The following is a 25,035-nucleotide window of genomic DNA, read 5'->3' as shown; positions in this document are numbered from 1 at the left end:
TGATGGGAAATAGTAATGTTGCAAACTAACTGTCTTACCCTTGGCAGAAAGTGGCCTTACTTGATTAGGCCCCATCGACTCAGTCACCGGCCGGTTTTACAACAAATACAGAGTTTAGATATACAATAGTCCCTGCCCCCACACTATTTGGAAGGTTTTGCTGTAACAATTGAAGATTCAAAAATTAAAAAACTCTCTAACGTAAGCACTAAAACTCTACAACTAAACGAAGAAACTCATTTCTGTTAAAGAATATGCAAGAAAAATCTTACAAGTAAAAATGATAAACTCGTATTTCTTTGTGTTGAAAGCCAAGCTAGCCATGGATCTCTGCATCACCAACAGCGCCAATAAAAGCAAATGATCCAATCGGAAGTCAAAAGCCACCAAAATTCAGATTTAGATCGAACTGCCATCAAAAAAATATGGGATCTATGTCATTTGTATTTCAACTTTGTTTGCAATTAACCGATGATAAACTTAAATGAACTTCAGGAGTCCAGAAAGTGACGAAGCTATATGCATTTTAATATCAGATAAAACATAGTTTCTTTTCCAACCTCATTTTACACCCTAAATTCTACAATGGTAGACAAAAAAGTTGCAAGAGCCTGTTTGCCTAAAGAAGATGTTACCTGTATCAAATTCTAAGCTTCAAACTGCAATGGCAAAGTTTAATCACTTAATTGGCAGGACATAATCAAGATTCTTCTGAAACACCCAACCGCTCGGATAAAAAGAATTGGGAACTTCCAAATGAAGATGCCAATTCATTACTTTTGAACAGCCAGTTGGCACACCTTCCATTTGACTTTCATCTTCAACTACTTGCTCTATGAATGTAGTCTCCTGTCAAAAAGAAAAAGACGGCAAGCAATGAAATTATAGCACTGCATACATGCGAATGAAAGCTTCAAAAACTGTGGGAAAGGCACATAATAGTACCTGAAAACCCTCTTTCACAGTGTCCAACTGTCGAATGGGTTTTGAAGTAGGGCGTCTCCATCTCTTTGGGTCCCACAGGATGGTGCTGTTGAAAGCAAAACCGGACATATCAACATGAAATCTCCTAAGCCTCTTACTTTTCTCATTGGTGTGCCATCCAATTACTTGACTTCCATTGCATACAGGACCTTCCAGAATCGCTTTATTTTTGTTTTGTGCAAGCATAGCAACGGGCCAAGTGCCAAAGCGACTGCAAGATGAGCATACTAAGATTAGGAATCTTCAAAGTAAACAGAAATTAGAAGTTTGAACTAGCAATCTTCATCATGTTGAGAAAACATGAAATGTAATTTTGGTATGGGAACAATTTGATTTCTAAGATAAAAGGTCGTCTCTCAAAAGAAAACCCAGCTCAAACTATCAAATAAAAGAAAGAAGAGTTGAGTATTATATCGGAAAGGAATCTAAAATATGACAGAGCTTTCCTAACTAGTAACACCTCCTCAAGAAAAAAACAGCATGAATGTAGCTTTTCTTCGGATCTAAACCATTTTCAAATGGAAGCTAATGAAAAAGTGAAGTTATGTGACAGGAAGGGCTAAAAAGAGCCATATTATAGAAACTCATATGACGCAATCAAGATCGAGGGACCATCACACGAACTTCTAATGAAAAGACATAGCATTAGCAAGTGAGATCGTACAAAGTTTGACTCATGAAAAGAAAAGATCACGAATTAGCCTCTTGAAAGTTCTGTCATTGGTAAAAGAACACCGCCAACAAGGTGGTTATTAATCTTTGTCGCTGACGCTCAAGAATTCAGTCAACTTAGATGTAACCAGAAATGATAAGGATGACCACATAATTACACAAAATTAGCTGCGCAGCCCGGGGCGGGTAGGAATATATAGGTGGGAAATTATATGCACTATTTTCTCAGCTAAAGAACTGCCATAATGACTAAGCCAATAAAAACGCACCATGTAACCAAGAATACACAACAAAAGGAAAAAAAAAAAAAAAAAAGACGAGAAAATGCAACAGTGATCGAAACGGATGATCATGTAGTTCTCAATTTTGAATGCAACAGAAAATTTGAACACAAAACGTGCAAACAGTAGATAGAAAGAATATCCAACATTTAAATCAATATATCCAAGAAAATACACATCCGTAAGATCATCAGAATTGGTTTCAATTACCCAATGTCCCTCAGGCTATCGAACAACTCCAACGAATATATATTGTCATCATCCGCAAAGTAAACGATTCCATCAAGCTTATGATGTTCAATGTGTTGCAATGCCACGTTCCTTTGATGAACTCCTCTATCCTTCACGTCCGTCATGTTCTTAGTGCAAACCAAATGCCTGTACATAACACCCGTTTTCCGCAATATCTCGGCAGTCTCCATCGACGCTGAATTCATCTCCACCACAATCCATAACAATGGAGAATTCACAAGCTTCAGCGCCTGACCCAACCTATTCAGGAAATAGGCTTGAAGTGGACGATTATAAGTCGGCGTCACCACAATCAACTGTCTCTTTGGCACTGAGGTGAGAGACAAATTCACTTCTGGAGACGGCTTGACCGACAAATTAACTGAATCGACAACTGAATCTTCTCGCCAAACAAGACCATGAGTATCTTTCTCAAACTGCGCATTAACATGCGGCGGCTTGATCTCAAACGAGAAGTCATGCCTACGTATATCGTCGCCGTCATGGCCAAACGGCATCATACCTAGCAAGAAGCCAAGCAAGAAAAACACACAGCATCTAAAGAATGCCCTTCGCCAAACATTGCTACCTTTCCTCGGAGGATGTCTGAGCAAGAAAGCTCCAGATATAAATCTCCGCACTCCGATGGCAAAAGAAGAGAAAGTAGACGAGTATTTAGCATTCGAAAGAAGCTTCGAGGATGGCGAAGAAGTTGAAAACGGGATTCCGTTAGGATACACCCGATCGGGATACGCCGGCGACAGAGTCCTCCGAATGGACGCCATTAAGCAATCAAAACAGAAGTAAATCTCAATAGCACTACATGAATCTACAACATTTTACTGAAAATTAAAGCTCTGAAGTCTAGTATACAACGAAGCAATCAAACGAATCGGGAAAACAGAGCAAAGTTAATTAGAAAAAAAAAAAAGAACAGATTAACAGGGAAAATGAGAGGAAAAGAATCAACAAAGGAACGGAAATTGAGAAGAGAAATCCGAAATGAAAGGCAGTTGTCGGAGAGAGATTGGGTTTAGGTTTTTGCAGAAAATTTAGGAGACGAGATACTTTGAGGAAGAAATTACGGGCAGGGGCTGGCGGCCAAGATCTAGCGGGAGTTTCTTCTGTGGGCAGAGCTTGCGCGTACAGCTCCAGATGGGCAATGGCTTTGTTCATTAAAAGCTACGCGTTGTGGGCCATTGGATCATTAACACGTGGCCATCTCTGAAACATCTCTAATTTCGGCCCTCGGATCATTACTCTCGTCACATGCAGACTCACTCCCAATAATCTTTAACAATGTCAACTTAATTTTTAAAAATAAAAATAAAAATTTATGGTTGACTAATGATTAATTAGTTAATTTATAGCCACACAGCTCATTAATTACCTTATAATTACTTTAAATCTCAGCATAAGATTACAATATTAAACCCCACAAATTTGACCCACTTTCTTAGTACATTGCATTTAAATTTACACGTGAACAACGTGTTAAAAAATTATATATTAATTCAATAAATTAATGTTGGTAGAATAATTGGGCATTGAAAAAAGAATGAAAGTTTGGTGAGTTATTATTATTACTTCCTATAAATAATTAATTGAAAAAAAAATGTTTTTCCTTGTAAATTTGTTGGATGAAAACGACAACCAATTTAATGTTTCAAATAAATTTCTTAATAAATATTGTATAATCCATTGCATTATTATTATTATTATTATTAATGAAAACAAGACATTAATTATTAATTCAAAATAATTAAATGAAGGGGCTACGGATCCATAACTATTGTCGGCCCAAGTCTCAGATCCATAACTTCATATCCGTTGTGGACCTGAGCCCAAAGTTATAGGCCCATTCCGTGATCCAGACACTAGTTTTTATTTTATTTATTTTAAAAAGATTTTGGGTAACAATCAGATAGCTTTTTTTATTATTATTATTATTATAAATTCATTATCATTCTCTAAATTAGTCGGACTTTCATCCAATAATAAATGAGTCGTATAATTAAGAGTTTTTTCTTTTTTACGGAATTAGTGGAAGTCCTACTTAATATTTAATTTGTTTGTTTGAATTAAACTCCAAAATAATAATAATAAAATAATAAACTAAAATTTTTAATTACGTGGACGGTTTGAATTGAAATAAAATTATTAAAAGGGCTCTTTTTAAAAAATAAAATAAAATAAAGTAATTAATGGATAAGATTTTGAAGAAAATTTAGATAAAAACAAAATGGTTATGACTAATGTGGAACATTTATATCAATAGTTGAATTCAATTAAATACCTATTTTATTAAACTTTTATATCATTTAAAAAAAATATTTTAAATCGAAATTTTGAAAATAATTTATATTACTGGAAGGAAGAGATATAATAATCTAAATATTAGAAATTAATATCGTATCTATTAAATTATATTTAAATTTATGGACCGACCATCTTTATTGGATTATGTTGTATTCGAACTTATTTTTATGATAAAGTATCTATCTTTTAAATAAGAAAAGTTCGGGTTTCAAATCACGAAAAAAAAGGTTCCTTTTTACCAAAGGAAGTGGACGAACCAAATGAAATGGTCGAGGGCTTTTAATTTCTTTTATTTATTTATTATTATATTTTTTAAAGTGAAGGATAAAAAGTAATGTCATAATTCAGTGAATTATGCACTAAATATTTTTTTATTATTTATTTTGGGATTTTATTAAGTTTTAATAAAGATGAAACTCTTTATTTAAAATTAGAAAAAAAAAATATTTATTTTGTTGAAGGGACAAAATCCACTACTAAAAGTCCCTAAACAAATGCTTGAGCACGTGTAAAAAAAAGTTTTAAAAGAGGCTTAAAAGTATTGCAAAATCGGTGTGCCACATAAAAAAATAATTTCTTTTTTTCATTTTAATAAAAAAAAATCCTAAATGGAAATAATATTTATTATTTTAATTTTTATTATCCAATCATGTTTGGTTGGAAAACTCTTCACCGTTGATCCGAAATTTCAAGTTAGTTGAGTTCTTAGCGTAAACAACTCGAATATAACCTAACCCAATTCTTTCTTTTTCGGGTTGAGTTGAGTTGTAGGGTTGTTTTTAAAAAAATAATATTTTAAAAATTGTACTTATAATACAAAAAAATTAACCGATCATCAATTACCGGCACTAAATATTCTTAACCTTTTTAGAAATAGGGTAACTTTGTATTCTAAATTTTTATGGCTAGATTAACCCAACTGAGCCTAATTTTTTCAGCTTTTAAAAAAATTTATCCCGAAAAGTCTAAGTTGGTTGAGTTAATGGGTCATATGAACATCTCCAACGAGGGTACTTTATATAAAAAAATAATTTCTCTCTCTTACCCTTTACTTTCTAGTAGTCAAAAGTTGAGTAGTGGAGCAATGAGACCATCTTCTTCATTTATTGTTTGTCGTAAAATAAAATAACATATCAAACTACTACATGTCGTGGTCAAAATCTCAATGTATTCCATCACCACCGTTCTTTCTTTTTCCTTTTTGATCGACGGTGGTTGTTTTTTTCTTCTGCCACAAATTAATTCTGTATGTGTGAGTAGTGAAGAAAGTTGAGAATGACATAGCCCAATTGGTCAACTAGTAATGCGTTGGTCAAAACAAGACACCAAAAAATGTGGAAGCATTTAATCATCCAAATCATTGCCTACTCCACGTAAATATATTAAACTTCAATTATGATTCTCACGTTTGTTTGTGAAGAACAAAACATATGAAAATCTTTCTCGACAATATTTACTTACTAGCAATGGATCTAGACCATTACAACTTTAATTTAAATTTTCACTCTACATTATACATTTTTTTAAAAAAAAATTATTGATTTTTCTATGGATCGAAAAAAAAAAAAAAAGTGCAAATCTTGTCATCGTCTAAAAAAAACGAGTTACATTATAAAAATGTTTTATGTTTGATAATGTCGAAGATATTTTCGAAGATTTATGACCGTAATATAATTATACACATATATTTATTTTATTTTCTTATTTATTTTTTATGGGTGGTATTCAACTAAATAAATTTTTACTATTTAAAATATAGTATTTCAAATGATATATTGAAATTAAGAGGCAAATATTAATTAGATATTTAAAAATAGGTTACTTACATAAAAAAACAAAATTTTAAAATAATTCAAATAATTTAAATTAATCAAAACATATAAAATTTATGTTGGGTCAGGTTGGGTCGAGTTATTTATTTAATAATAGTTGTTTGAATTAAAAAAAATTACCAATTGGATTGAGATTAAAGAATGTTACAATCCGACTCAATGTAACCTACAAATAACCCAACAATAAAAATTATAATTTTTTTTAGAATATTATAAATGGCTTAACAAAAATATAAATATTATTTCCATTTATTTAGTGATTTTTTTTTTTTAAATATACTAGGGATATAATTGTAAAAAAATGCAACAAAATATAGGGGTAAGAGAGACATTTGGAAGGGTTTTTATTCTTTATAGATTAATAGGACTTTTGAAGGCATGGAAATTACCCTATTACCCCTTTATAAAAAAATATTATTTTTTTCTTTTACCTTTTCTTCGTCTCCCATATTTACCATAATCTTCTCTTATGCATGTATCAAATTCGACGATAGTGACCACCAAGCGATGAAGACGACCCTTGTTGTAACCAACGGCAATGACTCTAGTTCCAACAACGACAAGCGATAGTGACAACGACCTCACACATAACACAATTACCATCACGCCACTTCTTCACAATGTTAGGAAAAATTCGATTCTTCTTACGTGAGGAACAAAATAAAACATATTTGATTGATAAGACGAAGGAGGAAGTAAACTTACCGTCGGAGGGAGTAATTTATAATTAATATTCATAGAAAAAGAATGAAACTAAAAAAAACATAAAAAAAAAAAGAAAAAAAAAGTTGAAAGAGTGATATAAAACAGCAAGGGCAATATAGTAATTTAGCAATACTTGAAAACTTTAGAATTTCAATAATTGAAATGGGAGTGGATGGTGAGTATGACCTAAATTTGAATGCTTTTTTATACAACTTTATTACTTTTAATATGTGGATTTAATTCTTTAATTTCTCCTCTTATCCTCCCACTTTTTTTTTCTTTTTTCCTTTTTATCCACTTTTTCTTTAAAATAGAAAATAGCCCAAAAAAGAAAATTTAATTCGAATTTATTAAACTTCTCCAACCTCAATTTAAATTTTTTCGGTTCATCATTTGAGTAGGTTAATTAAAAATCAATAATTATATAAATTAATTGTCTATAGAATTTAAAAATAAATATCGGTAAATTAAGAATAAATTTATATATTTTATGAATAAATTATCAACGGATAAAATTTTTAAATTTTGAATATTCTAAATATGATAAAAAAAACACGTCACTTGTCAAAATCATAAAAAAGGAAAATCTTTTAAAAAAATTAATTTGAGAATCTTTAATAAATATATCTAAATTTCAATTTAAATTATAAAAAATTTATATTCAATATTTATGGTCGAGTTCCAAAGGGTAAGTACATATTAATTTAGAAAAATATTTTCAGTAATTTTTCATTTTCTCACACCATATCTAATTTACACCTAAATTTACCTAATTTTTAAAGCAAAATACGGAAATTAACTTCATTTCATCACACGTGTGGTCTTGGGATTGGAGACTTAGATTTATTTTTCATTATGAATATTCTCATATAATTCTGCATTTATTATTATTATTATTAAAAAAAGAACAGAATAAAGCACAATCGAGATTTAAAAAAATAAAAAAATTTGATGCACGTGCTGGGAGAGACGTAAGGCACATCAGACAGATATGATCGTCAACTATGGCGGCCTCCAGCGAATGTGGACCCCACTTTCTAATTTCCTTTGTCTCTTTCCAACAATAAATAATTTAAATCCCTATTTTCTTCTCTTTTATTTTTTTGTAAAGAGAATTTTTTTTTTCAAATCATAACAAATTTGATACGCGACTCTCTTCTTATATCATTGTCATACAAATTTTTTTAATCTAATTATTATTTTGAACATAAAATAAATATTAATTTTAATATGAAAATATAACCCGACAAATATTTTTTAAACTATTTTGTAAGAAATGTTTATATTTGATAAAATTAATACGTATTTTTGGTCGGAAAATACCCTGAAATAGTTTCGATCCCGACTTTTCAATTCATGAGATTCCTCAAATATTAAGTGACGTTCGAGTTCGGTTTAGTTTAATGTTGTATGAATTATTATGATAAGAAAATTTATGAAAAATATAATCTTTTTGGTCGTTTTCCCCTCCATCTTAAACCCTTTTTCATTTATTTAGGTCACGTCTTCCAATAAAAATAAATAAATAAATAAATAATAATAATAACCCAATTTAAAATGGAAGCTTCTTAGGCGTTTTACACAGTGGAGAGTTGGAAAGTTCAATATGAACGCACCGTTTCGGCCATTGTAGGCTCTGTCACCGAGCTGCAACTTGCTTCACTGTCGGTCGGTTTCTTCTTTGTCTAATTCTTCTTCTTCTTCTTCTTCTTCCATTTCCGACCAAACAAGAGACGACTTTCCCGACATGTCGTCTCTACATTTCCTCTGTTTTCTCTCTCTCTTGGGCTTCCTCACCGGAATCAAGTCCGACGAACGTCAGATCCTAACCAAACTCCAAACCAATCTCCAAAGCTCGAACACCAAGGCGTTTGAAAATTGGGGACACGAAACCCCCATCTGCAACTTCACCGGAATCACCTGTAATTCCGACGAGTTCGTCACCGGAATCGACCTCTCCAAAAGGGGTTTATCAGGGGTTCTTCCATTTGATGCCATTTGTGAACTGAAATCATTGGAGAAGCTAGCTTTTGGGTCGAATTCCTTGCACGGCGGAGCAACGGAGAGCTTGAACAAGTGTGTCAAATTGAAATATTTGGATCTGGGTATCAATTCCTTCTCTGGGTCCTTCCCCAACATACATTCTTTGACGGAATTGCAGTATCTGTACTTGAATTTAAGTGGGTTTTCCGGGAAGTTTCCATGGAAATCCGTCGAGAATTTTACTGGGTTGATCGAGTTGAGCCTTGGCGATAACGCTTTCGACAACGCCACGTTTCCGGTGGAGGTCACAGCTTTGAAGAAGCTCACATGGCTTTACTTGTCGAATTGCAGCTTAACAGGGGAGATTCCGAGGGCTATTGGGAATCTTACAGAGCTTCGGAGTTTGGAATTCTCGGAAAATTACATCACCGGGGGAATTCCGGCGGAGATTGTGAATTTGCAGAATCTATGGCAGTTGGAGTTTTACGGCAATCAATTGACGGGGAAACTTCCGGCGGGGCTGAGAAACCTAACCCGGCTGAAGAATTTCGATGGTTCGATGAATTTTATAAGTGGGGATTTGTCGGAGGTGAGGTTTTTGACGAATTTGGTTTCTCTGCAACTGTTTGATAATGAAATCTCCGGCGGTGTTCCGGCGGAGCTTGGTGAGTTCAAGTCGCTGGTGGATCTTTCGCTTTATAGTAATCGGCTTACAGGTCCGCTGCCGCAATTGATTGGTTCTTGGTCGGATTTTGATTACATTGATGTGTCTGAAAATTTCTTGTCGGGATCTATTCCGCCGGATATGTGTAAGAAAGGGACGATGAAGAAGCTTCTCATTCTTAAGAACAATTTCTCCGGCGAGATTCCGGCGACTTACGGTAATTGCTCAACTTTAACGCGATTTAGAGTTAGTGAGAACTCGCTCACCGGTGTTGTTCCATCTGGGATTTGGGGATTGCCGAATGTGAATATAATTGATCTAGCGTCAAATCAATTGGAAGGTTCGATCACTTCTGATATTGGGAAGGCGGTGGCTCTCTCAGAATTACGTGTTGAGAATAATCGATTATCTGGTCGTTTGCCATTGGAGATTTCGCAAGCAAAATCTCTTACTAAAGTTAGTTTGAGCAATAATGAGTTTTCAGGTGAACTTCCGGCAACTATTGGTGACTTGAAGCATCTTGACAGCCTCGAATTGCAGAGCAACAGATTCTCTGGCTTGATTTCAGAGACGATTGGCTCGTGTGATTCCCTGTCTATCGTCAATTTCGCGGAAAATTTGTTCTCGGGAAAAATCCCTTCGTCTCTAGGGTTTCTTGCTGTTCTAAATTCACTGAATCTCTCCAATAACGCCCTCTCTGGTGAAATCCCCTCGACGTTTTCGCATCTAAAGTTAAGTTTTCTCGATCTTTCGAATAATCAGTTAACTGGTCCGGTACCAGAATTGCTTGCGAATGGAGCTTACAATGAAAGCTTCGCCGGAAACCCCGGCCTCTGTAGTGATGTTGATGGCGTTTTACAGCGATGCTCACAGAGATCCGACGATTCCAAGCACGTTCGTACATTCGTTATCTGTTTCGCCATCGGATTACTTCTTCTCAGCATAACAGTATGGTGCTTCATAACGTTAAAAAAGAGTGAAAAAGACAGAGATTGGTCGCTTAAAGAGGAATCGTGGGACCTAAAATCCTTCCATGTAATGTCATTCACAGAGGACGAGATTCTCAATTCCATTAAAGACGAGAATCTTATCGGAAAAGGAGGTTCCGGCAACGTTTATAAAGTGACGGTAGGAAATGGGAAAGAGTTTGCAGTGAAGCATATATGGAACACCAATCCGTACGACGACAAGAGGAGGAACCGAAGCTCGTCGCCGATTCTCCAAAAACAAAGAACGAAATCCTCAGAATTCGATTCAGAGGTGAAGACTCTAAGCTCAATCCGACATGTAAACGTGGTGAAGCTCTACTGCAGCATTACAAGTGAGGTTTCAAATCTATTGGTGTACGAATATATGCCTAATGGAAGCTTATGGGACAGACTTCACACATCCAGAAAAATGGAATTGGACTGGGAAACAAGATACAAAATCGCTGTCGGAGCAGCAAAGGGGTTAGAGTATCTTCATCACGGCTGCGACCGACCAGTGATCCACCGAGACGTTAAGGCCAGTAACATACTCTTGGACGAATTTCTAAAACCAAGAATTGCAGACTTTGGACTAGCCAAAATGCTTCAAGCTAGTGGATTCACCGAGAGCTCCCACGTCATCGCAGGCACCCCAGGCTACATCGCTCCAGGTAAACCCACTTGTCCTACTGTTCATTCTTTCATCCCGTCGTTACTTTAAGTTGTATTAAGTTTAAATTAATTCATGCAGAATACGGGTATACCTACAAAGTCGACGAAAAGAGTGACGTGTACAGTTTCGGGGTCGTGTTGTTGGAGTTGGTGAGCGGGAAGAAGGCGATCGAGGCGGAGTTCGGGGAGAACAAGGACATAGTGGAATGGGTATCAAACAATTTGAAGACAAGAGAAAGGGTATTGAGCTTGGTAGACTCAAGGCTAGGAGACATGTTTAAAGAGGACGCCATAAAGGTCCTGAGAATTGGGATTTTGTGCACAGCCAGGGCTCCGACATCGAGACCGACAATGAGAAGCGTGGTCCAAATGCTACAAGAAGCCCAACCTTGTGGGTTAGTTGGAATTACGATTAGCAAAAATGATGGGAGTGTTAAAAAGGAATTAGCAACCGCATTAGTGTCTAAACCTTACCACTAATCTAAGATTATTCGAGGCATGTCGGCCCAGTTTTTCTGTCGGCCCATTAATGTTATTGGGCCTGTTGGAATAGTACCATGGGCCACCATCATGGGCTTGGGTGATTTCTAAGTTGTACATTATGCCTTTTGGGAATAAGAAGCTAAGGAAGCACATATATTGACCTGATTGAGATCCGACACGCTATGTCATACCCTTCTCGAGTGGTTGATATCTCTCTCGAGCTCGAATTAGTGGCGTCGAGTAAGAAATTCTTCCTTGCATATTGACCGGTCCCGAACATCCAAAATTATCCAAAATTATAAGAAAAGAAAATCGTAAATGATTTATTTAATAATAATATTAAAAAAAAAAAAGGGAAAAAGGAAGAAAGAATTTGACTTTTTGTAAAGCATATTGCATAAATAAATAATATATTAAGATATTATATTTGAATATTATAAAAGAATAATCACTGCTTAATTTGCTTTACATAATGCGTTGAGACGCGGCCTTCAGTCGCCGCATTACTCAATTCTTCCCTCATAAACTCCATTATTTCTCATACTTTTAAAATCACGAACCATATCGATATATAGCACAGGCTAACTATGCGCTCGCTTGCTTTCTAGCTACTGCTCGGCTTCTTAGTTGTTGTGTGAATAAAGTGTAAAAGAAAATGGGTATGAACACGGGTTGGGTTGGAGAAATCTTTCGAACTCATTAATCCAAAAGTTTAAGTTGGTTGGGTTGATGACGTGAGTAATCTAAATAGAATTTGCAACCCAACCTTCGTATTTAATAATAATAATAATGATAATAATTTCATATTTGATTTGTGCTAATTTTAGTAAATGATATAAAAATTATAGATTTTAAACTGTGTGGGGCCCACTGGATAATGCGCTCTAAAGTGCATTCCATAATCAGGTCGTGGTCTTATTATTTTTATTTTTTTTATGATATGATAATATTTTTAGTGTACAAACGTAATCCTAAATACACGGAATTTAAAAATTGTACTAAAAGAAAATGCCTTATTTAAAACGTTTTTCTTTTCTAAAAACATTTTTAAACAAAAAAAAAAAACAATTTATTTTTAAATAATGTAGAGGTAAAATTTATTATTAAAAAAAAAAAAACAATAAAGAATTATTGAGGGTGTACACTAAAATCACCTCTATTTCAATCATAGGTAGCAGCAAAAAGACAGAACAATTAATATATATATATATATATATATATATTAAAAAGAAAAGAAATCCAACTCATGAGGATAAGAATATTTGTAGAAACCCACTTATTTTTTCTTGGAGAAAATAGTAATTTCCACTCAAATATTTTTAAAGACCATCCAATGAGAAATGGACACGTTGGAATTTTGAAAATGATTTAAAGAAAATAAAATAAAAGAAAATTAAGAGAGAATTGAAGCTACCAAATCAGATTCCCAATTGGCTTTTTAGGAGTGGGCATCTTTTGCTTTGCATTTTATGGACAACTCCTCCCCAACACAGATTCTCAACTTTCCCCTTCCTTTTGTACGCCCCATTTTATGTCCACGTGGCACTCTTCCTCTCTCCCGTTCTTCCCCTTTAAAACTAGACTATTGTAACCATCTCAACCCACCACTAGCACATATTGTCCGTTTTAACCCGTTATGTATCACAGTCATACACCGAGTGGTGTACCATTGAAGACACTAGGCAAGATCCCACATCGATTAGAGAGGGAAATGAAACATTACTTATAAGAAATATCTACTAATGGTGGGCGCAAGTTATTTGGTTGTTACACTTACAGACAATATCTACTCGTTTAATTAATATAATCAATTAAAAATTATTGAGCACTAATTTTTTTTTAGTAGGGTGATGGTGGGACCATTTATTATTATTATTATTATTTTATGTGGAGAGCTTCTAGTTCAGGCTTTTGCTTCCTCCTTCAAGACATGAATAGTTTTTTTGTTTTACACATTATAGGTTTTATTATAAATTGTTTACAAATGAAAGCTTGCCACGTGGTCAAATCATTGATGTACACATAACTAAACCTTAATCCAAAGTACAGTGGAGGACCTTAGAAAGTAGTCATAGATAGTAGGAACGCACAATCTATTGTTCAGTAGGGTTGAAACAACTTAAGCTCACCGCTAGTAGATATTGTCTATAACCCATTACGTATTGCCGTCAACTTCACGGTTTTAAAACGTTAGGTAGAAGTTTCCACACCTTTATAAGAAATGTTTTGTTCTCCTCTCAAATGAATGTGGGATCTCACAATCCACCCTCTTGGGGGCTCAACGTCTTTGTTGGCACACCGTCTGGTGTTTGGCTCTGATAAATTATTAAAAATAGCAGAGAAGTTCTGACATGTGCTCTCCTATAAAACTATCCCTACAAACCAACACGAATCTTTTCAGGATGCTTCCTATGTTGGTATAGATAGTGATTTTTAATTCTCAGTATACTCTTTTTGAGCCATTTTATTCTCAGTATACTCTCATTTAAATGTGGGTTCGGTTCGTTCATATACCCCTTCATTACTCGGATGTCCCAGTAACTGAATTAATACCTTTTCAATCGGGATTTGCTTTTTTAATCAGCTGTAAAGTGTAAACTTTGATGAAATGGAAATGAGTGAAAGTAAAGAGGGTGGTAAAGAAGGATTTGATGATCTTTAAAGCAATTTCTTTGGCTTTGTGTGTGACTTTGGTGGATCTCCAACGGTGCACTTAGAAGAAACAAATGGAGGGTGATTAGATAGGCTACACACAAGGCCTCAAGCTTCTTCCCACATGGAATCAAAATCTGTATAGAACAAGAACAAGAACATGAAGTATTTGAAGCGATTAAGATTATTCGTTGAAACATTAGTTAGTGGAATGGCGTATAAAATTTAAAGCTTCTTTATGCAAAACCAAACCCAAACCCCCAAACATTTAACACATATTCCTTCTTATGATTGCTTCCTGCGTCCATACCCATTTCTGTTCCTCTGTTCTTCGACTCTGTCTCTGCAACCTCACCGGAAAACCCACTTCAAAACCCATTTAATTGGAGACAGAGAGACAGAGATATGGTTGTTCAGTTGTTGTTCTTCTTCTTTCTTGTCTCTTTGATTTCTCCGGCGGTCGGGAATGATCAGTCGGAGTTTTTCTCTCTGATGAAACAGACGGTGGTCGGGAATTCTCTGCCGTCTGATTGGGATGGGAAATCGTTCTGTAACTTCACCGGCGTGAGCTGTAATGAAATGGGGTTTGTGGTGGGGATTGATCTTTCAGGTCGGGTGGTTTCCGGGAGGTTTCCACCGGATGTTTGTTCTTATTTGCCGGAATTGAGAGTGCTCCGTCTTGGCCGGAGTGGGTTTCGTGGGACTTTTCCACATGGGATAATGAATTGCTCTGTTTTGGAAGAACTGGATATGACTTTTCTGTATCTAACAGGGACGCTACCGGATTTCTCGCCGTTGAAAAATTTAAGGACTCTCGACTTGTCGTACAACAATTTCACCGGCGACTTTCCGTTGTCGGTCTTCAATTTGACAAATCTCGAGAGGCTGAATTTCAATGAAGATAGTAATTTCAACACGTGGCAGTTGCCGGAGAGTATCTCCGGCTTGACGAAGCTGAAATCAATGGTGTTGACGACATGTATGCTGGAAGGTCGGATTCCGGCGACGATTGGGAACATGACATCGCTCGTTGACCTGGAATTAAGCGGCAATTTCCTCGCCGGAAAAATCCCGAGAGAAATCGGAAATCTGAAGAACTTGAGAGACTTGGAGCTTTATTACAACTTTTTAATCGGCGAAATTCCAGAGGAGCTTGGGAATTTGACAGAACTCGTGGACTTGGACATGTCGGTCAACAAGTTGACTGGGACGCTTCCAGAGTCGATTTGTCGTCTTCCTAAGCTGGAAGTTCTTCAGCTTTACAATAACAGCTTAACAGGGGAGATTCCAATTTCAATTTCGAATTCAACGACACTCACTATGTTATCCCTTTACGACAACTACATGACAGGACAAGTTCCAAGTAATTTGGGTCAATTCTCGCCAATGGTCGTTCTCGACTTGTCGGAAAATGATTTCTCCGGTCGGTTACCGATGGATGTCTGTGGAGAAGGTAAATTAATGTATTTTCTCGTGTTGCAAAACAAATTCTCCGGTGAAATCCCGCCGTCGTACGGTAAATGCCAGTCACTTTTACGGTTTCGTGTCAGTTCCAATTTATTAACCGGTCCGGTGCCGGAGGGGCTTCTGGGTCTTCCTCATGTTTCGATTATTGATTTCGGTAACAATAATCTAACCGGCGAGATTCCGAATTCTTTTGTGAAAGCTAGAAATCTCTCCGAGTTGTTCATGCAGAGTAATAAAATTTCCGGCGTGTTGCCGCCGGGAATTTCTGAAGCGACCAATTTGGTTAAGATTGATCTCAGCTACAATCTCTTGTCGGGCCCGATTTCTTCCGAAATTGGGAATCTCCGGCGGCTTAATTTGTTGCTTTTACAAGGAAATCAGCTGAATTCTTCAATACCCACTTCACTTTCTCAGCTGAAATCTCTGAATGTTCTTGATTTATCCGACAATCGTTTGACCGGAAACATCCCAGAAAGCCTCTGCGAGTTGCTGCCGAATTCAATCAATTTCTCAAACAATCAACTCTCCGGTCCGATTCCTCTGTCTCTGATCAAAGGCGGGCTCGCCGAAAGCTTCTCCGGCAATACGGGGCTCTGCGTTTCGGTTTATTTAGATTCCTCCGATCACAAATTCCCAATTTGTTCACAAAACTACAACAAAAAGCGGCTGAATTCCATCTGGGCAATCGGAATATCAGCGTTCATAATCTTCATCGGCGCTGCTCTGTATCTACGACGGCGATTCAGCAGAGAAAAATCAGTAATGGAACAGGACGAAACACTGTCGTCATCGTTTTTCTCGTACGACGTCAAAAGCTTCCACCGAATTAGCTTCGACCCACGAGAGATAATCGAATCGATGGTCGATAAGAACATCGTCGGCCATGGCGGCTCCGGCACGGTGTACAAAATCGAATTAAACAGCGGCGAAATCGTCGCCGTTAAACGGCTATGGAGTCGGAAGGGGAAGGATACGACGTCGGATCAAGATCAATTGTATTTGGATAAGGAATTAAAAACAGAGGTGGAGACCTTGGGGAGTATACGGCATAAAAATATAGTGAAATTATATTGCTATTTCTCCAGCTTGGATTGCAGCCTTTTGGTCTATGAGTATATGCCAAATGGCAACTTATGGGACGCCCTCCATAAGGGTTGGGTTCATTTGGAGTGGCCAACGCGGCACCAAATTGCGCTCGGAATAGCGCAGGGCTTGGCTTATCTTCACCATGACTTGTTGCCTTCTATTATCCATAGGGACATTAAGACCACTAATATCTTACTCGACGTGAATTATCACCCAAAAGTTGCGGATTTCGGCATCGCTAAGGTTTTGCAAGCTCGAGCCGGAAAGGATTCCACTACTACTGTCATTGCGGGGACCTATGGCTATCTCGCTCCAGGTATATTCTCGTCTCTTAACTCATTGAATGTTTTAGTCCCTCGTATTTGTATCCTAAAATCATATCATTTATATGAAATAGAGTATGCATATTCATCAAAAACAACAACGAAATGTGACGTATACAGTTTTGGGATTGTGTTAATGGAGCTGATAACTGGGAAGAAGCCGGTGGAGGCGGAGTTTGGAGATAATAAGAATATTATATACTGGGTGTCGAATAAAGTAGACACGAAAGAAGGAGCTATGGAAGTTTTAGACAAGAGAGTTTCGGCGTCGTTCAAAGATGAAATGATTCAAGTTCTGAGGATTGCAATTCGTTGCACGTACAAGAATCCAGCTCTTCGACCTACCATGAAGGAAGTGGCTCAGTTGTTAATTGAAGCCAACCCTTGCAAATTCGATTCTCAAAATAACAAATGCTCGAAACACTCCTTCGCCAAAATCAAGAACAACCCATTTGAGCTATGACTTTGAACCATCAAAAGTTGCATCTATCCAATCGAGAACAACCCTAATCTTCAAGTCAATGGGTATAGCATCTTCGTATGCGTACATATATCTGTATGATTTGCCAACTCTTGTAAATATTCTCTTTTATATTTCTTGACATTACTTTTCTCGAGCTTATTTGATATGATTATTAGTGTTTGTCGCCTGATTTCGACAAAAGAACAGTGAAGTTCGTTACTTATAAAAATGTCGATAGAACTATATAACTAGCTAGTAAATGAAAGCGGGAATTACCCATACAAAAAAGTATTTGTAATAGTCAAATATTGTTTGTTTTGGTCCGTTACGTATCACTGTTAGTTTCATGATTTTAAAACGCGTCTACTATGGAGAAGGTCTAACCCTACTTCAACCAATGTCTTGCACCGTTCAGTGATTGGACATGATACAATTTGTAAGAGTCCAAGCTCACCGCTCGTGATTAATTTTTGTAAGGAATGTCATTGCGTATTGCATCAAAACGGGTCCTTATTCTAATCCAATATAATTGAAGGCATGATTCCGAATTGCATTGAAACCCCACACCCACTTCAAACCGAAAAGCATAATCTAATATATATATATATTAAAAAAGCATATATTAAAAATGTAAGCATCATAATAAGTGTCACATATTTTGTAAAAAAAATATAATATAATATTTTATTAACAAGGTTTAAATTTTAATATTTAAACCATTGAAACAGGTAAATATAAATAAATAAATAAATAAATATGGAGGGAGGGATTTCCAGCCCATTATTATTTATGTGTATATGGAAAAAGTAAATTATTAACTGAAAATTATAATTTAAAAACATTTTAGTGAAAGCAGGCAAGGCATTATTAATGAGGGAAAATAAAAAATAAAAAATAAAAAATAATATTTGACTGGAGTGATCTCGATGATTGATTAATTGTTTTGACGGTTGAGATTAATTTGAATTGTTTATATATATAATTTAAAATATTATTTAATTTATTTGTTTGCATTAATATCTGCAAATTGTACAGAAATACCACATCCCACCAAAAGTCAAATTGCAAGCTGTGATGATGGGTGGGTTGTGTCATGGGTGTTCCACTCTAAACTTTTTTTTTTTTTTTTTTTAAATAAAATAATTAATTTTAAAATTTTAATATCCAAATTTAATCTATATTTTAAAATTTAAATAGCAATAATTTCCAATATATTTTAAAATTTCTATATAATTTGAGAATTCAACAGGCCTCGAGTTAGTGAGCCATGTATTTCACGTAGTTCAAAGGGCACTTAAGTCAGTCGCTGGTGTCCGAAGAATGAGATTCTTGTTGAATAATACCTATTCTGGTCAGTACTTAAGATTGTAGTGATATGTTGTGACCCGTAAATATTAAATATAATATCTTTTAAAAAAAAAAAAAAAAAAGAGCCATTTTTTTAATTCTTGAGAGTATAACACATTTGAGGAATGATATTTTAATAATTTTTTAAAAGAATAATAATAATAAAAGAGGTTATTTGCGTGGGACGGGCACCAAAATTGATAGCGATTAGGGAGAAAGAACGGGGCAGAGACAAAACGGGGAGTATTAATATTGCAGAACAAGAACAAAGAAAGAGAAAAGAGTTGAAAATGGCGTTTCACCGGCCATCCCCAAATCGAAGGCCCTCAAAACGCCTCCCATAAACCACCCAATCTCTTCTTCTACTCATCTTCTTCCTTCCCCTCTGTTTCCGCCATGGCTGTGCTCCACAGCTTTCTCTCCCCCCCTTTACACAATCCCCAACCTGCCCTTTCTCCCCAACGCCTTTATTCTCATTGCGCCTTCCCAAATCGAAGGTCATTTTCGGGCATTTACAGATAGTTGCACTACAATGTAGCTTCTCTATTGCGTTCAAAAAGGCAGACAGGATGGAGCCAGGCAAACAATACACCGTATATATATATAATATTCATACCCCTTTTCAGTTCTTGTTATTTTTTGGGGGTTTCTGGGGTTTCCCTTGAATTTTAAACGATGATGAACACCGTACCTTTCTTCATCTCTAATGGGGTTTTTTCCAAATGCCCGTTTCTGCTCGCTGGGTGAGAAGCTTTTTGATGACATTCCAAATGTATGTATGTATGTATCGAGATAATGATGAGGATTATGTATGATTTCCTTACTTTCATTACTGGGTTGCAATTAATAGAAGCATATGTTCATTTCATTCTCTTGGTTTACACTTCTTTTAACTCTTTTCGTTTACTTCCCTTTTGTGTTCGTCTGATTTTCTTTTGGTAACTTCTATATTTGTTGTTTGACCGTGTCAATATTCAATACTATTTGTTGCTAATTAGGGGCTTTTGATTGATTCTATGATTTGGAAGAGGACAAAATCTTGGTGGTTGGCTCCCTGGCCATTGGAGTTGATTCTACCGTTTACAATTTGTTTTTGTGGAGATTATCGTTCATTTGCAATGATTTTGTTTTTAGTTTAACAGATGAATGAAATAGATAAGAACAAAGAACAATGTGGTTTGATCATCTGTAGAATCTTGTTCATCCAATATGCAATGTGTAATGATGATAATTCTGGGCATTGATTGATATTAAAAAGAGTAGGGGTTACTGTTTACGAATGATTTCTGGAGATTTATGAGTTTATATGTTCTAGCCTGACAGATTTTGAAATTTATGCTCATTCTTGATTTTCATCCACTAGAGCTAGCTGAATTTTCTTTTCATGGCCCAATTTCAAGCTGCAATGGATCATTGTCTTCGTTTCGATCTGCTTCTTTGCACGAAGTGCTTCTTTACTCCAACTTGACTTCCCCAATTAGAAAGTGAAGTTTGATTTTCGGATCGAGTTGCCATGTTATGTAGCTGTTCATGCACATTGTCATAACAATGGTTACTCCATTGCTTAGATTCTGTTGCTTATCATATGGTTCTTATTTCCTTAGCTGAGTGGGAGCTCTTAATTGTAGAGCATTTTTTGATGAGATTTTCTTGTGTTGAGGAAATGGCTAGAGAGAATTTCTAACAGCTCAGGCCCACTACTCGTAGATATTGTCTTCTTTAGGCTTTCCTTTTTGGGTTTCCCCTCAAGGTTTTTAAAACGCGTCCGCTAGGGAGAGGTTTCCACACCCTTATAAAGGGTGTTTCATTCTCCTCCCCAGCCGACGTGTAATCTCACGAAATTCTTCAATAAAAACTACTCCATTCTGGCATATGAACATTGAAAAGTCTTCCTGAACAGTTCTGGAGCTTATCCTTTATGACAATTCACAAGAGTACTTCTGTCAAGTTGTTTAGTATCACATTTTTTAAAACCCATTAACTTGATATTTGTAGGCCTTCTGGATAATGTTACCTTTTTTTGTTTTTGGTAGAACAAATGTGTTCAATCATGAATTTTCTTTTGCTGCTGTTTTGGAATCCAGTCTCTGAGAAAGCTGTAAGATATGACAAATGACAATCAATTCATATGACTGCCTTTCAAATTCATGGGTCTGGAAAGGGTGGGGTATTTGCTTGCTTGCTTGTTTGTTTTGTGATGAATCGTATTTGTAACGGTCGTTTGAGCAATTGACTTCATTTAAGTCAGGTTGTGTGAGATCCCACACCACACCGATTGGAGAGGGGAACGAGTGGTAGCCAGGATGCTGGGTCCCGAAAGAGAGTAGATTGTGAGATCCCACGTTGGTTGGAGAGAGGAACGAAGCATTCTTTATAAGGGTGTAGAAACCTCTCCCTAGCATACGCGTTTGAAAAACCTTGAGGGAAAGCCCAAAGAGGACACAATATCTGCTAGCGGTGGACTTGAGCTATTACAGGTATAATACGACATTGAACTATGAGATCAGGTCAGCCGTCTCCTTTGGTGCTACTATTTACTCATTTAATACATTCATACGAAAAAAGAACATTGATAGAGGAATATGGTAAGGGAAGCACACACATTCACCACAAAGTTTAGTTAAAACAGTGTGGGGGGAAAAGGTTAGTAAATAAGATAGGAATAGATTCCTGTCATCCTGTGTACAGACTTGATTACTTGTTGGTTGGAGGTAGGGAAGGGTAAGAACTATGCAGAGGTTTAGGGTCCCATTTCTGTCATATTGAGTGCTTTCAGTAAGGGATCTGCGGTGAATTGGGAGGTAAGAAACTATGGAGGTTCCCTTGCCTGTCACCAAGAACTCAGTAACATGAGAAGACTTGGGCTGAAATAAGGGTAGAATTCAGGGTTACTGATATGCTAAGCAGAGCACTGAGTCAAGAGAGAAGAACAAGAACAGGGAAACAGAAATGTTTTGTTTTTTTTTTTTGTTCCATATATGAATGTCGTACATGTTTCTCGACAACCAGATGTAGTTGGATTAGAAGATGGTATTCGTCATGCCTCATGGATGTGTAGGTACGAGTATGTTTATATGTTCGTGTGATTGTTTAGAAGAGGAAGAGAGGGAGAGGTGGAGAGAAATAGTTTTTGTGAGATTCTTTGTAATGGTGTGGAAACTCTAGCATATGTGTTTTAAAAACCTTGTGAGGAAGTTCGAAAGGGAAAGCATGAAGAGGACTATATCTGCTAGTGGTAGGCTTGAGCTGTTACAAATAGTATCAGAGTAAGACATTGGGCGATGGAAGGCTGAGCTTCAAAGGGGGTGGACACGAGGTGGTGTGCGAGCAAGGACACTAGGTCTCAAAGGAAGGTGGATTGGGAGTCCCACATCGATTGAAGAAAGGAACGAGTGTCAGCAAGGACGCTAGGCTCCAAAGCGGGGGGAGTGAATTGTGAGATCCCAGAGAGCATTCACGGCCTACAATTAAAAAAATATTAAAATGCAGGGACTAAATGGAAACATTGTAAAGGAAAAATGGGCCGTGATGTGTTAGAATATGGGCCCTTGTTTTAATAGATTGGGCCATACGTGTTTCAAACATCATTGTGTCCTTTTGTATAATTGCATGTCGCATTAATTGCATTTGGAATTTCAAATTCAATTTATTATTTAATTATCATTATTTGGGAAATTAGGGAAAATTTGTGGTTTATTTACCCTCTGTCACGTTAGCATCGACTTATTTAATAAAGTCTATGTCAAACATAATATAAAACACTATTTAGTTAAATTACAACCACGAATTTTTAATATTTTTTTTAATTCTGTCGATAATTTTTTTTAAAAAATCTTAAATATGCAAAAGGAGACAGGATATAGTTATAAAAATAATAATAAAAAAAAAACATAATAAGTCACATCAAGGTTGTTTTTCTTAGGAAAAACATAAACCAATATTCCACTTTAATGCAATCCAACCTAAAAATGTTCCATTCATACCTTAATTCCAAGTATATAAATACAAAAAATTATCATTATCGCCCTTTAAGTCACATTCACTCGCATAAAACACCACCAACTAGTAAAAGCCTAGGGGAGAATTGGAAGCTTGTTAAAGTCTTGAAGGTAGAGACTGTGTGTTGGAAATGTTATCAGGAGAAGGGAACGAAACATTGTCTATTAAGAATCACGAATCTCCACAATTGTATAATATTGTGCACTTTGAGCATAAGCTCTCAAGGTCTCGTACCAATGGAGATGTATTCCTTTGCTTATAAACTCATGATCATTCCCTAAATTAGCCAATGTGGGACTCACTCTCAACAATTCTCAACAATCTCTACGCGTTTTAAAAACATTGAAGGGAAGCCCGAAACGAAAAGTCTAAAGAGAATCATATTTACAAGCGGTGAACTTGAGCTGTCTCAGAGGGTTGGTGGCATTTTTTATTACCAAAACAAAAGGAAAAGTTTGAAGACTTTACACGTATGGAGCAATCACTTAAGATTCTGAATAACATGCTTTGCCTTATTCTCTACTTTATTTATGTATTTATTTTATAATAAAATAAATAATTGTTTATTGAAAAAGGAATTGGATAATAAAAATAATAATAATTATTTGGAAAATAGTGCACAAAAAGATGGAGCCAAGGACAGGCCAATGTGCGTACGCACGACACATGTTTTTTCTAATTTTTTTTATTTATTAATTCCTATTTTTTCATTTTATTTCCTTTACCAAAAATTATTTAATTTATCTAATAAAAATATTAGTATTAATAAATTATCATTTATTTATTTATTAGTTCATGATAAGTAGCAATATTTTAAAAAATATTACTAATTATTTTTTAGAAAATCCAATTATTTAATTTAATTTCACACCCATCTCTTTATTTATTTATTATTATTTTAGTTTATTTTATTTAATTTTAAGAACCTACAAGATTTATCTTTATCCATTATTCTCCATTCATGTCGTGATTCTTTATTTAGATAAGCTACCTTCCACTTAATTAAATTTACATTTTGACACTTACTCCCATTAGAATATAAATCAATTTTTTTAAAAAAGAATGATTTAATTACTTTAACGTGTTCGTGACGGAACGTTTGGAAAGAGTGAACTTTGTATTACTAGAAAAGAATGGTAAACGGATTTTCTACCTTTTCCACTATGTCAACGTATTTATATATATATATATATATAGGTAATTTGGGACATTCCTTAATACTATTTGTGACGAAAAATCATGCACCAAATTAAATATAATTCATGTATAAATCAAAACCGTGCACCTAATTAAATACGAACTAATGAACCTCGAAATACATGTATCTATATAAGTAATTTTGTCATTAATTCTTTAAATGTTAAGGACGTGTAAATTCAAAATACGATTTTAAAATTTTGGTCACGGTATCGGGCGTATAATTTATTGATGATATTATTTTAATTGGGTTGAATAATCTTTGGAAAAAGAGAGAGCTTGGTTGAGAGTGTATAAGTGAAAGGTTGAATGTAAGAGAAGAATGGGCCAAAAGATGAAATAATAGAAATGGATGGACGAAAATGAAAACATGTTTTTATTATGTGGGGATTTCCAATTTTCATGATGAATTTTGGAGGGCTTTTTAGCAAACAAAAAACCAATTCACCCACTATTGATGGTGTAGGACGTTTCTACATTTCACCCCCAAAATTTTCCTATTTTCCTTTTGACCCTTTTTTGAACGTTTGAGACAACCCTTGAAAAGTACGTAACTTTGAGTTTTTAACTGTTCAGAATCTTAATAGGTTAAAGTTCGAATAAATTTTAGTCCGAATATCATGAACTTTAGATCTGTAACTCTCCAAAAGCTCCTTTAAATTTGGACAAACTTTTACGTAAACGTCGAGACGAAATCTGAAAAGGGT

General features: G+C 35.5%; 3 protein-coding genes across 4 annotated transcripts; 2 read left to right on the top strand and 1 right to left on the bottom strand.

Moving 5' to 3' along the window:
* Nucleotides 1-3,336, bottom strand: LOC111480284 (probable beta-1,4-xylosyltransferase IRX9H). Of its 2 annotated transcripts, XR_002717776.1 has the most exons (5): nt 2,148-3,336; nt 946-1,195; nt 636-849; nt 273-409; nt 1-160 (listed from the first exon to the last, which is right to left on the bottom strand). XR_002717776.1 is itself a non-coding variant. In XM_023125241.1 (4 exons), the coding sequence occupies exons 1-3, from the start codon at nt 2,951-2,953 to the stop codon at nt 679-681; spliced, it is 1,227 nt and encodes a 408-aa protein (XP_022981009.1). In that variant the 5' UTR covers nt 2,954-3,336; the 3' UTR covers nt 1-409; nt 636-678. The 2 variants fall into 2 exon arrangements, 1 of the variants encoding a protein (XP_022981009.1); XM_023125241.1 differs by having other exon boundaries at nt 1-409.
* A 5,261-nt stretch (nt 3,337-8,597) lies between these two features.
* On the top strand, nt 8,598-11,959 carry LOC111480234 (receptor-like protein kinase HAIKU2). The gene is made up of 2 exons (XM_023125163.1): nt 8,598-11,310; nt 11,391-11,959. The coding sequence occupies exons 1-2, from the start codon at nt 8,772-8,774 to the stop codon at nt 11,789-11,791; spliced, it is 2,940 nt and encodes a 979-aa protein (XP_022980931.1). The 5' UTR covers nt 8,598-8,771; the 3' UTR covers nt 11,792-11,959.
* A 2,692-nt stretch (nt 11,960-14,651) lies between these two features.
* LOC111480235 (receptor protein-tyrosine kinase CEPR1-like) lies at nt 14,652-17,986 on the top strand. The gene is made up of 2 exons (XM_023125164.1): nt 14,652-17,315; nt 17,397-17,986. Exons 1-2 carry the CDS (start codon nt 14,852-14,854, stop codon nt 17,783-17,785), a joined length of 2,853 nt encoding a protein of 950 aa, XP_022980932.1. The 5' UTR covers nt 14,652-14,851; the 3' UTR covers nt 17,786-17,986.
* Nucleotides 17,987-25,035: the final 7,049 nt, after the last annotated feature.

This window comes from Cucurbita maxima, unplaced genomic scaffold (genome assembly GCF_002738345.1).
Source record: "Cucurbita maxima cultivar Rimu unplaced genomic scaffold, Cmax_1.0 Cma_Scf00006, whole genome shotgun sequence".
NCBI classification, from domain to species: Eukaryota; Viridiplantae; Streptophyta; class Magnoliopsida; order Cucurbitales; family Cucurbitaceae; genus Cucurbita; species Cucurbita maxima.
The sequence above is the reverse complement of the archived record's forward strand: the minus strand, read 5'-3'. Positions and strand labels throughout refer to the sequence as shown.

Bases quoted from the DNA above. Each gene is read 5' to 3' on its own strand.
- LOC111480284 (XM_023125241.1), bottom strand. From the start codon at position 2,953: ATGGCGTCCATTCGGAGGACTCTGTCGCCGGCGTATCCCGATCGGGTG. The intron at 1,196-2,147 runs GTAATTGAAACC...CTCATCTTGCAG, and splicing joins GATAGCCTGAGGGACATTGG to TCGCTTTGGCACTTGGCCCG. The intron at 850-945 runs GTACTATTATGT...TCTTTTTGACAG, and splicing joins CTGTGAAAGAGGGTTTTCAG to GAGACTACATTCATAGAGCA.
- LOC111480234 (XM_023125163.1), top strand. From the start codon at position 8,772: ATGTCGTCTCTACATTTCCTCTGTTTTCTCTCTCTCTTGGGCTTCCTC. The intron at 11,311-11,390 runs GTAAACCCACTT...TAATTCATGCAG, and splicing joins CCCAGGCTACATCGCTCCAG to AATACGGGTATACCTACAAA.
- LOC111480235 (XM_023125164.1), top strand. From the start codon at position 14,852: ATGGTTGTTCAGTTGTTGTTCTTCTTCTTTCTTGTCTCTTTGATTTCT. The intron at 17,316-17,396 runs GTATATTCTCGT...TATATGAAATAG, and splicing joins CTATGGCTATCTCGCTCCAG to AGTATGCATATTCATCAAAA.